This window comes from Penicillium robsamsonii (assembly GCF_028829455.1).
Source record: "Penicillium robsamsonii strain IBT 29466 chromosome Unknown utg000003l_segment0_segment0, whole genome shotgun sequence".
Classification (NCBI taxonomy): domain Eukaryota; kingdom Fungi; phylum Ascomycota; class Eurotiomycetes; order Eurotiales; family Aspergillaceae; genus Penicillium; species Penicillium robsamsonii.
In genome coordinates, this window is record NW_026643221.1 from 928,526 (window position 1) to 943,632 (window position 15,107).

General features: G+C 49.1%; 5 protein-coding genes across 5 annotated transcripts; 3 read left to right on the forward strand and 2 right to left on the reverse strand.

Annotated features, from left to right (window-relative positions):
* Positions 1 to 791: 791 nt before the first annotated feature.
* On the reverse strand, positions 792 to 2,169 carry N7447_005073 (short chain dehydrogenase/reductase family protein; the record flags this gene model as incomplete). Its single annotated transcript, XM_057229335.1, has 5 exons — positions 792 to 1,340; positions 1,404 to 1,474; positions 1,526 to 1,690; positions 1,745 to 1,830; positions 1,901 to 2,169. 5 exons carry the CDS (start codon positions 2,167 to 2,169, stop codon positions 792 to 794), a joined length of 1,140 nt encoding a protein of 379 aa, XP_057084425.1.
* Positions 2,170 to 2,380: 211 nt separating this feature from the next.
* On the forward strand, positions 2,381 to 4,406 carry N7447_005074 (CLPTM1 family protein; the record flags this gene model as incomplete). Its single annotated transcript, XM_057229336.1, has 3 exons — positions 2,381 to 2,419; positions 2,472 to 3,530; positions 3,594 to 4,406. 3 exons carry the CDS (start codon positions 2,381 to 2,383, stop codon positions 4,404 to 4,406), a joined length of 1,911 nt encoding a protein of 636 aa, XP_057084426.1.
* A 607-nt stretch (positions 4,407 to 5,013) lies between these two features.
* On the forward strand, positions 5,014 to 7,351 carry N7447_005075 (Mis6 domain protein; the record flags this gene model as incomplete). Its single annotated transcript, XM_057229337.1, has 4 exons — positions 5,014 to 5,029; positions 5,080 to 5,130; positions 5,196 to 6,223; positions 6,275 to 7,351. The coding sequence occupies 4 exons, from the start codon at positions 5,014 to 5,016 to the stop codon at positions 7,349 to 7,351; spliced, it is 2,172 nt and encodes a 723-aa protein (XP_057084427.1).
* Positions 7,352 to 7,511: 160 nt separating this feature from the next.
* On the reverse strand, positions 7,512 to 8,392 carry N7447_005076 (post-initiation translation factor DPC29; the record flags this gene model as incomplete). Its single annotated transcript, XM_057229338.1, has 2 exons — positions 7,512 to 8,137; positions 8,191 to 8,392. The coding sequence occupies 2 exons, from the start codon at positions 8,390 to 8,392 to the stop codon at positions 7,512 to 7,514; spliced, it is 828 nt and encodes a 275-aa protein (XP_057084428.1).
* Positions 8,393 to 8,601: 209 nt separating this feature from the next.
* Positions 8,602 to 14,841, forward strand: N7447_005077 (AP-1 complex accessory protein LAA1; the record flags this gene model as incomplete). Its single annotated transcript, XM_057229339.1, has 2 exons — positions 8,602 to 13,191; positions 13,243 to 14,841. The coding sequence occupies 2 exons, from the start codon at positions 8,602 to 8,604 to the stop codon at positions 14,839 to 14,841; spliced, it is 6,189 nt and encodes a 2,062-aa protein (XP_057084429.1).
* Between the last annotated feature and the right edge of the window lie 266 nt (positions 14,842 to 15,107).

Sequence of the window (15,107 nt, forward strand, 5' to 3'; positions counted from 1 at the left end):
ATGGATGGGCAGTTGCCTTTGAGATAAAGAAGTCAGGAACTTTAAGAACGGACTTGCAATGTCAGGTCCTGGTGAAGATAAGTATGTAGAAAGTAGTAGATATGATTTGACGTTAACCCCTGGGAATTGAGTCCAGTCTTATACCATTTAGTCTAGGCTTGAAAACCCCCCTGTACCTTTGCTTTTGATGCTTTAACGGAGAAGCTCGTGTTCTACCCAGGTCTCTCGTTGTTCGTAGCCCGGTCTCGTATTTCATATGCTTCATCTAGCCCATATTTAGCTTGGCACTTCGTATCGCATGCAGGGATGAGGCTCAAGCGGGCTGTCCCACGAACTCAAACCAAATGGTGTGGCTGATCCGGGCGTGATTCTGCCCATAGCCGGCGAGAGGTACGGGGCTAAAATGGGAATCACCAGGTATTGTCAGGTAAAATATTCAGGCCAAGAGCAACGAACTACGCGGGACACAGAACAAGGAATTGAATTGGACCGACAAAATATTCGATGGAAAGTAGGGCCTCTTGAACTATACAGGAAGTACCTCACTCATGACGCCCGTTTCGGAAGGGATTATTTAACTGGACTCCTTATTCTCACTTTTGTGGAGTCTTTTCTCGTATTTCTTGTCGATGGGATGGCGTGGTAGAACTAGCATTGTTGATAGCGTAGTCTCTTGATATTTGAAGTGATATAAGTCGACGGCCAGGTAGAATGAGAATTACATAGCTATCCAAAGCCCGAGCTTATTGGTTAATTGAGAGATAAATATAATTGCAGGCTGATACTCTTCATCAAGGCCCTTCATTCATTTCAGATATACCGGGGATAGGATCTGAGTCCGCGGCAACATCAACAGCGAAGCTGGCCTGTATAAAGTCTTCAAGCTCTTCACTAACAGTCTTGAGCTTCTCCTTGACACTCGCAACACCCTCTTGCCCAACGATATGTCGCGAAGGAGGGTTTTCATGACCGCCAATTGATGTAATGGCATAGACTGTCTCAGCCACAAGCACTTCAAGATGCGCGGAGCTTAATGGTGGGTGCATTGATACAACCTCCGAAGCGGAGAATGGGCCATTTTCAATGGAGCTAACTCGGGCGTTTTCGTCGTACACTCGACTAGGTGTGACAGGACTATCAGATGAGACAGAAGCATCGGGAAGTTGGGGGACAAGGTGATTTAAGATCCCGCGGAAGAGAGGCGCTTGGTTGTTGGCGGGTGAGTAGGCGGGAAATATTGGAGGGACACTGGTTACTAGGTTGGTGAGGATGCCAATCTCGATGCTGCATTGGAAGATAGTGAGTTTGACGTTGAATGGGGCAATTTCGTAAGCCAGACTCTGCAAAGCTGGTTAGTTTCTGCGACGTGGATAATTTAATCAAGTGCTCATAGAGAGGCTGACATCACAGAATCCTTCAAGGGCCCAACCTGCTGCGCAGTACATTCCTAGTCCGGGTGTACCGATATGCGCCGCTATATATCATCAGACAAACATCCAAGCACTGGGCGAGATATCTTTCTTACTAATCCCTGAAATTATCATCATATGACCTGCTCGCTCTTTCCTCATATGGGGGAGTGTGGCCTTGATGATATTGAGAGGGCCGAAATAATTAACCTCGAATTGATCGCGTACGAGATTCATGGTTTGGATTGAAGCGGAAAGTTCTTCAACTGTTCCAATAAGGGCTGAGGAGTAGGTCAGTATATTGTTCAAGAGTACATTCAAGAATAGAGAGTCACCTTGACTTGTACAGCATAGAAGTATGTCTACTCTTCCAAATGTTGCGACTGCATCTGCCACGACTGCCTGGCACTCTCCCATCATTCTGTATCGAAAAATTGTCAGCAACCAAGATAAAAATCCATAACTGACTTGACTGCTTTGATGTAGCGTACCGGATATCTAGCGGAACTGTCTTGATGCGCTGTGCCCAGCCATCATGCTGCTCCACCTCACCGAGAAAAGTCTCAAATTCATCACGGCGACGTTCATCGCGTTCCAAGGCTGAATGTGCTAGTCCAAGAAATGCACAATCTCCATGCGCAAGGACCTGGCGCGCCACTGAGAGGCCAATAGGCGAATCCCCCGCGGTGATGAGCCATACTCGAGGCTCATTATGCGACGGGAATTGCACGCGGGCATCAAAAGGGGGGTTATTGTCCATGAGGGTCAACGCCAATGGCCAGACGCGCTATCCATCACGCGATTGCAATTTCAAAGCTATTTAATAGCTAACAAGTATAAGAGGAAGATGCCCGGAGGGTCGGAAGACTAAATGCCAAGACCGCGCCAGTTCCCGGGCCTCAATCTAATCGCGTGTTAATCGCCCACGTTAGCTGCCCTTCTGGCCTCTTCTCTTTTCTTCCTCATCCATCATGTCGGAACAGAGGCCACGCAGACAGGAGGAGTCCGGTGTACGTGTTGCTGATTTAGTGTTGTTGTGTTGAATTTACTGACCTCCTTTAGTCGGGCTTCAAGGGTGCCCTTCAGGGTCTTGGAATCTTCTTGTTGGCCCAATTTGCCATCAACCAGTACATGGGAAATAAGGATAAGACAGACTCTACCAGCGTCAATTCTGGTGGCATCCCCGCTTTTGCCGATCGCCCCGATCCTAGCGAAGTCGCTGAACACAGTGCTCTCCCTGAAACCATCGCCCCAATCTGGCCCTCCGACAGCGCTGTCGATCTCAGCATTTATGTAACGCCGTCTATCATTGTGCCTAACTTCAAGTCACCGGACAGTACTCTTGTGCTGGATGAGAAGAACTTCACACTTGGAAACTACAGTGACACTCGCGAAATCGACACTACCATCAAGGTTCCAAAGCAGGTCCAAAATAATGGAACTCTTTGGGCTCACTTCTTTTTGGCTCGCACCGGATACCCGTTAGACCCCACCGCTAAGGACTACAACACCGCTGATGCAGTCCACTTCCTCCGACCCCTCAACCAGTACCTTCCCAAGAAGAAGGTCAAGAAGCTGAAGAATCTTCTGTCGGCTCCCGAGGATGAAGACAACCAGGAAGAAGATAACACCCCGGATGTTACAACCGCGTCATACTATCACCCCAATTTCACCCTGTCCATGATCCCAGACTCCGGAACTTTGAAGATGGCCCAGATGAACCCCGCGGCTCGGCAGTATTTGCAGTTGGAGCGCACTGGTGCCCGCGATGCCAGTGGAAAGAACGGATGGTACTACCCGATCGCTTTCTTCAACACTTTTTGGCAACTGAAGACCCACATGACCGAGTTGAACTCTACCGTCGAGACCCTGCCTTTGCATATTACTCTCAACAACATGGCGAACTGGAAGTTTAACATCATCAGCAGTGTTGATGAAGGCTCTAAGCAAAGTGCTCGCCAGGCTGCCTATGGCAAGCCCGTTCCCGGTGGTGGAGATGGAACCGAGTGGGAGATGGTGAAGGAGATTCTCTTGGATACTAACATTTGGCTCCTCTGCACCACGGGTGTGGTCACTGTTTTCCATATGTTGTTTGAGACTTTGGCCTTCAAGAACGATATTGTAAGTGATACTTCACCATTAGAAGGTGTGGTGTCCAGCACCGCTAACATTCTCACTTTCTAGGCCCACTGGCGTAAGAAGAAGGATGTTGTTGGTACTTCAGTTCGGACAATCCTGGCAAACGTCTTCATGCAGGCTGTCATCTTCCTCTACCTCATGGATAACAGCGACAACACCTCTTGGATGATCCTGGCCAGTCAAGGATTTGGTATCCTTCTAGAATTCTGGAAGATCACCAAGACCGTCGATGTTCGCTTGCGCCCGCCGCCCGCTAACTCTTGGTTGTCCTTCTTGCCCTATGTAGTTGTCTTCGAGGATAAGCACAAGCTTAGCGAGACCGAGGAAAAGACCAAGGAGTACGATGAGATTGCCTTCCGCTACTTGTACATCCTGGCTGTTCCCCTTCTGCTCGCATATGCCGCGTACAGTTTGGTCTACAACACTCACAAGTCCTGGTACTCTTACGTTATCCAGACCCTAGTCGGCAGTGTCTACGCCTACGGCTTCCTCATGATGGTCCCCAGTCTCTACATCAACTACCGGCTGAAATCTGTTGCGCACATGCCCGGCAAGGCGTTGACCTACAAGTTCCTGAACACTTTCATCGACGATCTCTTCGCCTTCACCGTCAAGATGCCCTGGCTCCACCGCCTGGCAACTCTTCGCGACGACGTCATCTTCTTCGTCTGGCTCTACCAGGGCTGGAAGTACAAGGTTGACTACAAGCGCGTCAACGAGTTCGGCCAGGGAGGTGACAGTGACGACGAGGAGGAGAAAAAGGAGGCTACTCCTGCTATCGAGGGCGACAAGGAGGAAGTGGCTACTCAATCCTCTTCCAACGCTACCTCCAAGTCCTCTACCCGCAAGAGGAAATGAACGACGGTTTAGATGCAGGTCTTGTCGGCCAATAGGCCGATGAGCCTGGGATCAACGACTTTTGCATACGTAGTGAATCACTCGATTTTACTACTCTTGGCATGATGCTGGTGAGCATTGGATCATAATTATTACGATGTTGTAGCAAGCAATGTTTAATTCCGATTCTTTTAATTAGGATTCTTCGAGAAAACCACTTTAGAGTTCTGAACTTACTTATCCTGTATCATGAAAGTAGACGAGACAAACTTGTGATATGATACGAGTTGGTGGTCGTTTATAATAATAGTGGTAGAAGCTGTCCACGGGGATGTTGATGGTTACCCGATTGGGTTTAAGGCCATTTTCGCATCTTCGCGCCCACTCGTTCTTCTATGCAATTGTCGTCGGATCTGCACTAAAAACGTTCATTCCTTTAGTTTATTAGGCTCAAAATTATCACAGAGAATTGAACTGGACAAAACTTCGTTGCATTTTCGACACGCGTAATTGAAGGAAGCGCGGCATCGTGCAACTACGCGCCAAATACGACCACTCAAACAAACTACATCCTATCGCCCTCGACAACACACCAATTGTGGGAAATTTTGCATTACAATTAGTGTAGATGGATATTGAAACAGGTAAGCTGGTTTTATATCCTTTCAATCGAACTACGCTAACAATTCTTCAGGAAGCGACCAACTAAGTGGCCTGGTTGATGCGGTCGAGCACTTGGAAGCCGGTATGGCCCAAAAGCTCACTCATGTGAGATGGATAGTAAAACATTTTACTAATGAGAGCCGGCAGTTGCATTTGTCCCGCCCAAACAGAGACACACAGATGCAAGTCTACTAACCAAAACAATCGCCTCAAACGCGTACGAGAGCGGCATTCCGCAACCCGTGCTGGCCCGTCTCCTGAAGATTTTGACCACGAAAAATAACCTGGACCAGGGCACAGTTACAACGCTGATCAAAAACCTCTACCCCCAGGAGAGAATTGCGTCTAAGAATGTCACTCAAGTGGTGTGCTGTCTTGGGCCCAGCAAGAACAAACCGAGCCCCGCCACACAGGCTCTACTATTGCGCTGGTTGATTCTTGCGTATGATCTTTTCGAAGAAAGGACGCATCTCGCCAAACTTTATGCTGTTCTTTTCAACCACTTGGACATGATTAGTTTGCGGAAACCACTGTGTCATCTTCTCTCGCTTATCACAAGACGAAAACACGTCAAGCCATTCCGCATTCAAGCCTTGATGGAGTTGATTCAGATTGCTGGTGGCGAAGACAGAGAGCTTATCAGCCTTCTGAGGATTTTCAAAAATTATTACCCCGAGATCATTCTCGGTGAGTTTGGAGGATCAAGAAGGAATGCCCTCTTCTTCAAACATCCAGACCCCGAGTGGTCAAGCCATGTGAAGGTGCTTCAAGATCAAAATATGGAAAGAGTACAGGCCGGCCAGGGATCGAGTTTCCAAGTTGTTCATCGGGGGACTGTGAAAAGAAGTAGGATTGAAGTTGTTATTCCGACTCTACAAACTTCACGGGTATCTCATAAGCACACCTCCCTGGAGGAGCTTCGTGACATTGGCCATTTTGTCGATAGGCTTGACAAGATCGAGTTACCAAATCAGATTATCTCAACTTTGGGCGATGCAATGGCTCAGAAGTATCTTCACCTGGTCCAATCCGAACTTGCGCATCATCGTCTAAATGAATGGCTGAGAAGTTTCCTGGAGGATAGGCTGGAGACGCTACGTGAGGATGAAGATGATGAGCCCGAGACATTATCATATGTGTTAGATTTCGTTGTGGGATATGCATCCTATACCAAGGTGAGTTATTTGGACAGATCACTGTCAACCCAGACACTGACAAAACTTTAGGACCTCCCATCCTCGATACGTCCCTTTTTAAAGTCTTATCTACAAATGTGGAATGGCAAGAATAATCGTGACCAGGTTTTCCGCCTTCTCCAGTACATCCCACTCGAGTCTTTCAAGTCTCTTCGGAGTGAATTATTGTCACCACTGGAGTCAGCTGTTTTGGATGAGTCTCTTCGTTCCAGGACAGCGTTGCTCGGGTTCTATTCAGCATTGGTCAACCAATGGGGCGTGAAACTTCGATCGCAGTCAGATGCCACAGAAGAATCAGTTCATCTGAGTCAAGTCATCGTGCATGCCGAGCTCCTAGCATCTTCGATTTTAGAGTTTTCGGTGGAGGACGAAGATAAAAAGTCCAAGCCAGCTACAGTTTCTGTGCTCGACTTCTACAGAGCCCTTTCAGAACTATTTTCTCACGCACCCCAAGACGGCCGTTTCCGCCTCACACTTCCGCACGCACAAACTGTATACACACTCGCCTTCACACCCAGTGTTGCCGTGATCTCCACCCTCAACTCCATCTTGGCCATCTACAAATCTGCATTCGAGGCTTCTCTGAATTCCCAAGTTCTCCAAGCACAAAACTCCCCGGCTTATGGAACAGAACTCGTTGGTCGGTTCAACGGGTACGTCATGGACATGTGTAATGTGTTATGGCGCAACCGTGCACTGAACACCGAAGACCCGAATGCGCTAGGCTGTCTCGTTCCAGCACCGACCGCCACTGCTCTGACAAACTATATCAAAGACTTGTCAGAGGCAACCAGACACTATGATCGCGAAAGTGCATTCCACATTAATCTTACGTCGATATTCTCTCTCAGCCACCACGCTGCATTCTGCAATCTGTCTGCAGCTTGCTTTGCGGATCTGGAAGAGGACCAACAGGTTGCGGATCACCGCCCGAAATTGAGAAAGCCAGTCACCCAAAAAGCGCTACAGGCATTGGAGAAGGATGGTGGTGCCAAGATTACATGGCAGGAGTACCGTGTACATATGCTGGATTGGTTGGATGCGATTGGGTGCCGGGGTACTAGCATTTTGATGAGAAGCACGATGAAGGCTTTGCGCAAAGAGTAATAATAATAGTTCGGTGAGAATTGACACCAGTTCTAGAAATGAAAGTTCCCATAACGCCGTTTAAATGCTTGGTATCGGTATAATACATATTTGTACATGCTCAGCCATCGATATGAGACAGTCTCGGTTTCAGACTGACCACAGCATAGCGTTAGAGAGGTCAGAACTTCTCTATCGAGTTCAGGTAAATCTCCTGAACACTAGGATCTTCTCGCAGGGCACTCAAGAGGTCTTCAAGTTCTTTCACCTGTTCCTCGTCCTTGACCTCGACCATGCTATCCCTGTTGGGATCCCAGAAGATCTCCAATTCCTCAATGTTGAGACCTGACAGTTTCGAAAATGTCTCGCCCACAGTTTTGGTCTCTGACGGATCGGTCAAGATCATGAGGCGATCCTTGTCATCGGTGGTGATGTCTGCCGCGCCTGCTTCGATCGCCTGATCCAAGTAGTCGTCTACATTTGCACCATCTTTCTTTTCCATAACAACTCTTCCCTTCCTGTCGAAAAGGAATGTAGTTGGGGTGACAATTCCTCCGCTGTCTTTAATCATATAGCGAACGTCTTGTAGCACGCGCGCCTTCTGATCCGTTTGACACTCCACAACCGCAGCCACCGAACCAGGAAGCATGGCCTCAATTGTCACAGATTCTAGTGCTTGACCCGAGACACTAAGTCCTTGTCCGCGAGCAATTGCTGCCTCGATAATGATTTTCGGGATAGAGGCTCGTTTCGCATTCGACAGCGCGAGGGCTAGACGAGGATTGTACTTCGTGTCGGGTCCCCACACTAGAACAGAAGGTTAGGATCTCATATATGAACAATTGCATGAGTATACATACTCTGTGTAGCACTGGCGATTTCCTTTGCCACTATTTGGCGTTCCCTGCTCTTGGCCTTGTCGTTTTTGGCCTTGTCATGCTTGATCGTAGACCATTTATTGTGACCGGAGAGAATGGCCGATGAGGCGCTGAAGTAGCGACACTCATAACAGGCAGAATCAACCCGGGGCTGCCGCAGCAGCCTGCTAAGCCTGAGAGCCATGATGCTTCTCTTTCGTATATTGTAGATGAAGATCCAATCTCCATTGAGATTCCCTCGGGCGGCTGTTTATCCGATCTCCGCAGACCGTGAGGCCACACGATAAGGAGAACATGGGGTTGACGCAACTACTGTGAACTAAATACTCCCACCTTTTTTTTTTTTTTCTTTCTTCTTTTCTTATGGGGCTACGCTTGCCCTGAATCTATCTCATGTCTTCCGATACACCACCCTCTCCTCCGCAAAATGTGGTCCCTGAGCTCGACATCCCTAAACTACACGCCCTCCCCTCCGAACAACAGGAACTGTACATGCTTACGTTCACCTCCGACCTCGTACAATACATAACTGGATTGGAAACAGCGGAAGTTACATCGCAACAAAAGGATCTCAAGAAGGAATTGTTCAAGATATTGAACCTCCCTTCACCGACTATCACTCGTGTCCTCCGCACCAATCTAGGGCGATGTTTTGGCGCAATACTCAGCAAAGGGGATCGTGGGATCCTCTTCGAAACAATCACTGATTTACTGGCAATTGTAAATGCTGGCAAGAGTGAAGCCGAATTGAAGACCAAATTCGCTGCGGCGCACTGTCTAGGGGATGTCTTTGCAACAGCTGGCGATAGCGCGTTCATGCAGTCCAATGTTGCGATTTCGGGCGCTCTCAAACTGCTGAAATCAGCAAGCAATCACACCGGTCTAAGGGGGGCTATCTTTGCAGTAATGCGCAAGGTTGTTGTTGGAATTGGGGTTCCGATCGATGAAGGAACTGCCCGCGACATCTGGAAACAGGCCCGAAATGCTGCTATCAGTGACAAATCCACTTTCGTCCAAGTCCATGCATGCCGCTGCCTGGAGCAGCTGGTTGCCACAACACCATTCTTCGATAACGCTCATGACTTCGAACACCTCAAAACCCTTGTATGGAAGGTTATCGACAGCCCAGCTGCGCCGGTGCGGCACGCCGTAGCTGCGGTTCTCGGTCGGGCACTGATTAATCTACATGCTACGGATGCGCACGTAACGGCCACCCCGAAACCGAAATCGAAGAAATCGAAGCGCATGTCGAAGAAACCTGGTGCGGGGCTTGGAGATGAGGAAGATGCCGAGATGTCAGAGTCGTCGGCTCCTAAGAAAACAGACTCGCGCCTGTACTTCCTTCTTCCGGACTTGTTGAAGCAGCTTTCGACCCAATATTTGAAGAGTACCACTTCGAATCGCTCTCGCGCTGGGATCTGTATATGCTACAAATATGTTCTGCGCAATCTTGGGGACAAGATTGTCGAAGAGCGGTATGGTCAGATTGCGACGAACTTGCTTGTCGAGTTGTTGAATCATCCGACTGTCACATACAACCGCTTCCGCCTACTCATGACCAGGAAGTTTATCAAGAGTATCCTTGAGGATACTATTGGCCAGGAATTGCTGCGTGAGAACAGTCAACTCAACGCCGCAACATGGCTAATCAACGATATCCTCAAGGACTACCCCCAGGTTATCCAGGAACGTCGCGAGCCCAGCAAGTACACACTGACGAGTGCGGTCAGCGCTTTGTCCTCATTGATTTCATCACTTGGCTCCGCCTTCAGCGTTCAGGCTGATAACTGCCGAGATGCTCTGCTTCAAGTCCTTCCTCACCCTAGCTATACTGTTCAAGTCCATGTTGCACATTGTCTGCGAAACTTCGTTCTAGCCGCTCCTCATCAGCTGCTGTCATGCGTGACAATCTGCATGAACAGTTTGAATAGAGAAATCGGACAGCTAGGTACACCGCGTCAGTCGCCCCGCCGGTGTGTTGGCTATGCCAATGGACTATCTGCAATGCTCAGCACTTCTCGTCTACAACCACTGTATGGAGCAGTGGATGTGTTCGCACGCGTTTTTACTCAGGCAACCGATCTTCTCAAGACCAGCGGCACTTCGGAGCTTCGAGTTGCGAGCATCCAAATCCAGGTGGCATGGATTCTAATTGGAGGTTTGATGCCTCTGGGGCCCAGCTTTGTCAAGACTCATCTGTCTCAATTAATGCTTCTCTGGAAGAACGCACTCCCCAAGCACCTCGGAAAGGAGAACGCTGCCCAGCCAGGTACTGTTGAAATCAGTTTCCTGACTCATGTTCGAGAGTGTGCACTGGGCTCATTGCTAGTGTTCATGGAATTCAACAGCAAATTGATCACATCAGATGGTGCAAAGAGAATTGCTGCAATGTTGCAAAACACCGTCGAATTTTTAGATCAGTTGCCTAAACCGAAGACTATGGAAGATCTTTCCCAAAGGCTTCACCCATCCCTGCAATTGCAAGATTATTCTACTATGGTGCGCCGACGTGTATTGCAATGTTTCTCGAAGCTTGTGCATGTTCATCCACCCAGTCATGGGGACATTATTTCCCAGTCCAGACTTCTCAGCCTGGCTATTTCCTCATTCGCAGACCCCGATGCCCAGTACAAGCAACTAGAAAGCTCTATTTCCGGCTCTGCCGGACAATTCGATGGTCTATGGGATCTATGTGATAATTACGGATTTGGTGTCACTGGACTCTCCCGTGAATATATCCGTGCTACACTGTCTGGCACCCAGCAAGATGACAAGAGTCCTGCCTGGTCTGCGCTTGATTCCGTGGACCAGGTCGTGGACGACACCTTAACTTTCCCTATTTGCGAAGCTAGCGAGCATGACGCGGTTCTTCTATACAGTTTGCGAGATGGAGATAAGGTTGCCGTTGATCCCCCAACAACAGGAGTTGTCAACTCGGCAATCGGTTTGTTCTCTGTGGCTCTGGCTCTTCATTCTTCCAAGATCCAGGAAAGCAGTGTGGAACAGATCGCTACATTCCTCACTTCCCCCGGCCTACAAAGAAACCCCGGCAGGAAAACAGCATTGGTCGTCAACATCTCGGTCGCCCTTTTACAGACTCTGAAAGTTGCTGTTAAGGAGACAGATTTTGTGCCTGGCAAGCTAAATCCGTCCACTGATAAGATCTTGCAAGAGCTTCTCCAGAAGTTTGTCATAGATGCTGATCCCATTGTTCGTACAATCGGTGCCGAAGCACTTGGACGACTTTGCGATAGTGCCGGGAACACCTGCACCAATACACAGGTTAATTGGCTTGTTGATACCATTGTGGCGAACAGAGAGCCTAATGCTAGAGCTGGCTGTGCAGCTGCCCTAGGATGTATTCATGCTCAGATTGGCGGAATGGCAGCTGGTCTGCACCTCAAAACGATTGTTGGTGTTTTAATGTCTTTGTGTAATGACCCTCACCCAGTTGTCCATTTCTGGGCTCTTGGGGGCTTGGAGAGAGTCGCGAACTCCGCTGGCTTGACATTCTCGCCTTTTGTCTCAGGCTCTTTGGGGATGCTTGCTCAACTCTACATCGCCGATACCCACAATGAGGAGGCAGCCGCGTTGGCGACCTCCAACATAGAAATGTCATTCTTGACACCCGTCGTGATCAGTCGATGCGTGGATTCTCTCATCAATGTTCTCGGGCCGGATTTGCAAGACATTGCGAAGACCCGAAATCTAATTTTGACCCTGCTTCGCCAATTCCAATTGGAGGAAAACCCAGCATTGGTGACGGAAAGTTCCAAATGTTTGGACCACTTCTCGATGTATGCCGCGAGTTATGTCGACCTTGAGGCGTACGTGAAGCGACTGCAGACTGAGCTTCGGGCAAGGAACTTCCTCATGCGAGATGTGGCAGTTCGTGGGCTCAACAACCTCATGAAACGAGACGCATCGTTTGTGATGCAGACAGTGGGCCAGTCTTTAGAAGATGACATCTGGCTCGCTTTCGATGAAGCACCGAACAACAAGTCACTCAAGTCAATGATCCAGGACTGGCTACAGCAGACTGCTTTGACAGAAACCGAGATGTGGATCCAACGTTGTCAGAACATCATGACCAAGACACGCCACAAGGTAGAAGCTCCTAACACAGCCGTACAAGCTGCAGCTGCCGATATGCCCGATGATGAGGTTGCCGGATTTGCCTCGGCTGCTGGGGAAGGACAAGGTGACGCTGCGAACGAAAGCATCTCTGGCCAAGAACTATTGAAGTGGCAGACCCGCAACTTTGCCATGAGCTGTCTCTCCGAACTTCTGGCTACTGTTCAAGAGGCGATCCTCCCAGACTCTGCCATCCCAGCGGAGTTGGCTCTCCAGAAAAACGTCGGAGATATTGTGAGAATGGCATTTTCCGCATCTACCGCCAATGTCATTGAGCTGCGCATATGGGGATTGAAGATCATCGACCAGGTTCTTACCATGTTCGGCAAGACACCGGATCCTGACTTTGCTGAAGCCTCCCTCCTCGAACAATATCAAGCTCAGATTGGGTCTGCACTTACTCCTGCTTTCGCTACTGATTCCTCTGCGGAGCTGGCCTCGGAGGCTATTAATGTATCTGCGACCTTCATTGCGACAGGTATCGTAACAAATGTTGACCGCATGGGGAGAATCCTGAAGCTGTTGGTGCTAGGCCTGGAGAACTTCGCAAAGAACTCGGAGACTACTGAAATCGGTGATCTCAAGGGTTTAAATTCAAATGCTCGAGTTATGGTCAAACTCGCTCTGTTCTCGGCCTGGGCCCGGCTCCAGATCGCAAGCATCGATCAAGAATACTTGACCCAGGTGGTCCAGCCTTATATTGCGAAACTCACACCTTTATGGCTTTCTTCTCTTCAAGAATATGCTCGATTGCGCTTTGAGCCAGATATATCCGGTAGCTTGGGGACAAGCCCGACCGGTGACTTGGATGAGGTGTACGCCGCGTTAAATCGTGAGACTTTATTGAAGGTAAGCCCCAATCTACCTATTATATCCGGTGAACGCTAATAATAGTTTCAGTTCTACCAAGACACATGGTTATACTTGGTTGATGCAATTGCTGGGCTCGTCGAGAAAGATATCGACTTTGTTTTCGATGCTTTAGATGGCAAGTTGCAGCTACACGAGGAGCCTAGCGGCGCTGAGGGTGAGGGTGAGGGTGAGGAGAAACACGCAAAAGCCCTTAAAGAGAAGAAGGATGAAGGAAAGGGACATGACATTAATTACCGCGAAGAGCCGGTCGCATTCTTCTTTGTCTTGTTCGGGCTGGCTTTCGAATCCCTGGTCGATCAAGGAACTTCGGCATCGCAACGATTGGAGATTCTTCAGGCTCTGAAGCGAATCCTGAGGCCCGTTATCTGTGGAAATGCCATCTACCAAGACGCAATTTTCACAGAGACCATGGACAGTTTCGACCGTCTTGTGTTGACAGAAGCTACTCCTATCCAGACCGTTATTGTCGAGATTGCCCAAAACCTGTCCCTAGATCACCCCGCAGCAAAGGGTGATCTGGAACGCAGTGACCATCTTTCTGATGACATTGAGCAACTCTTCGAGCTCACAAGAAGCATCATTCTTGTTCTTGCTGGAATGCTTCCCAATCTCCGCGAATCGACACCGCTCGCGCGATTCAACGTCACCTCGGATGAGTCTTTGGCTCTTATTCGTTTGGCACTTCATGCTCTTGTTGATGTTGCGTCTGTATTCCCATCCATCATTCGCAACGATCTCCATGCTTGTATCCTACATATTTTCACTACTATCCTCGCAACTGGCATCTGCCAAGCGGGTGTGGTTCCGCAAGCTCTTCCCATATTCAGGCAGTTCGTTCACGGTATTACCCACGCAACGGAATCGGAATCGGAATCGGAATCACCCGAAGACCTTGAGGTCGTGTCATTCCAGCTTCGAGGTTGTCTCACGCGCTTGCTGACCATTCTCACCATCGCTCAGCGACGAGAATCGGATATCTCTATTCCGTGCGCCAAGAACACGCTTCTCGCCATCACTTTCCTCTTGACTGCCGGCGCACACGTCATCCCGCCCCAGGAGCCAGTCTTGATCCGAGTTCTAGATGAGTTGCTTGACTGTCTTCAAGACGTCGGTCTTGCTACTGTGGCAGCTAGCTGCCTCCGTTCAATCCTCATTAAGCCAGGTTCGCGTTCCATCACCGACGAAGTGATCAGCAGATACCTCACCCCACGACTCATTGCCTTCTTGGTTGCTTGCCCCCTGGACAACGGCGATATCCCCAGCGACCCAGAGAACTCCCGCACAGTGGTTGCCCGCACGCTCGTGTCGTGCATCTCCAACGCCACTTTCTGCACTTCTGAGCTGCCCGCCGCGACATCTCTCATCATGTCGGCACTTTTGGCACGCGCCAAGCGTGAAGGCGAGTCTGTGCACCAAGAATCCGCGGGCCATCTCCTCGAGCTTGCCAAGGCCGATCAACTTACTTTCCGGTCGCTGGTAGCTACTATGAACGCAGACCAGAAGTCACTTCTAGAGGAGGTCCTTCGTAGTGTTGGAGTCGGAGCTGTTACTTCGAAGACTGACGCTGATTCGGCAGACAATACTCCGCAGGCTCCGCCGAGCATAGCATTGCGCATGGATTTCTAGAAACTTTATACGGTATAAAAACCAGACGAAACTCTTATGATACAGTTAAATGCACACAACTATTTTTTTTCATATTCAACTCCAGAGGATCTAGGCAAATTATCAAGTGCAAATCAGCTATATATAGACCAAGACCATTGTAGAGGGCCATTATCGAGGACCGGAGCTTATTTTATCCCTACCCGATGCATCAGGTGACCTCTCCATTCCCATTTCGGTTGTAGCTTCATGTCTACATAGACTTCAACTTGGGATCATTGTATCAT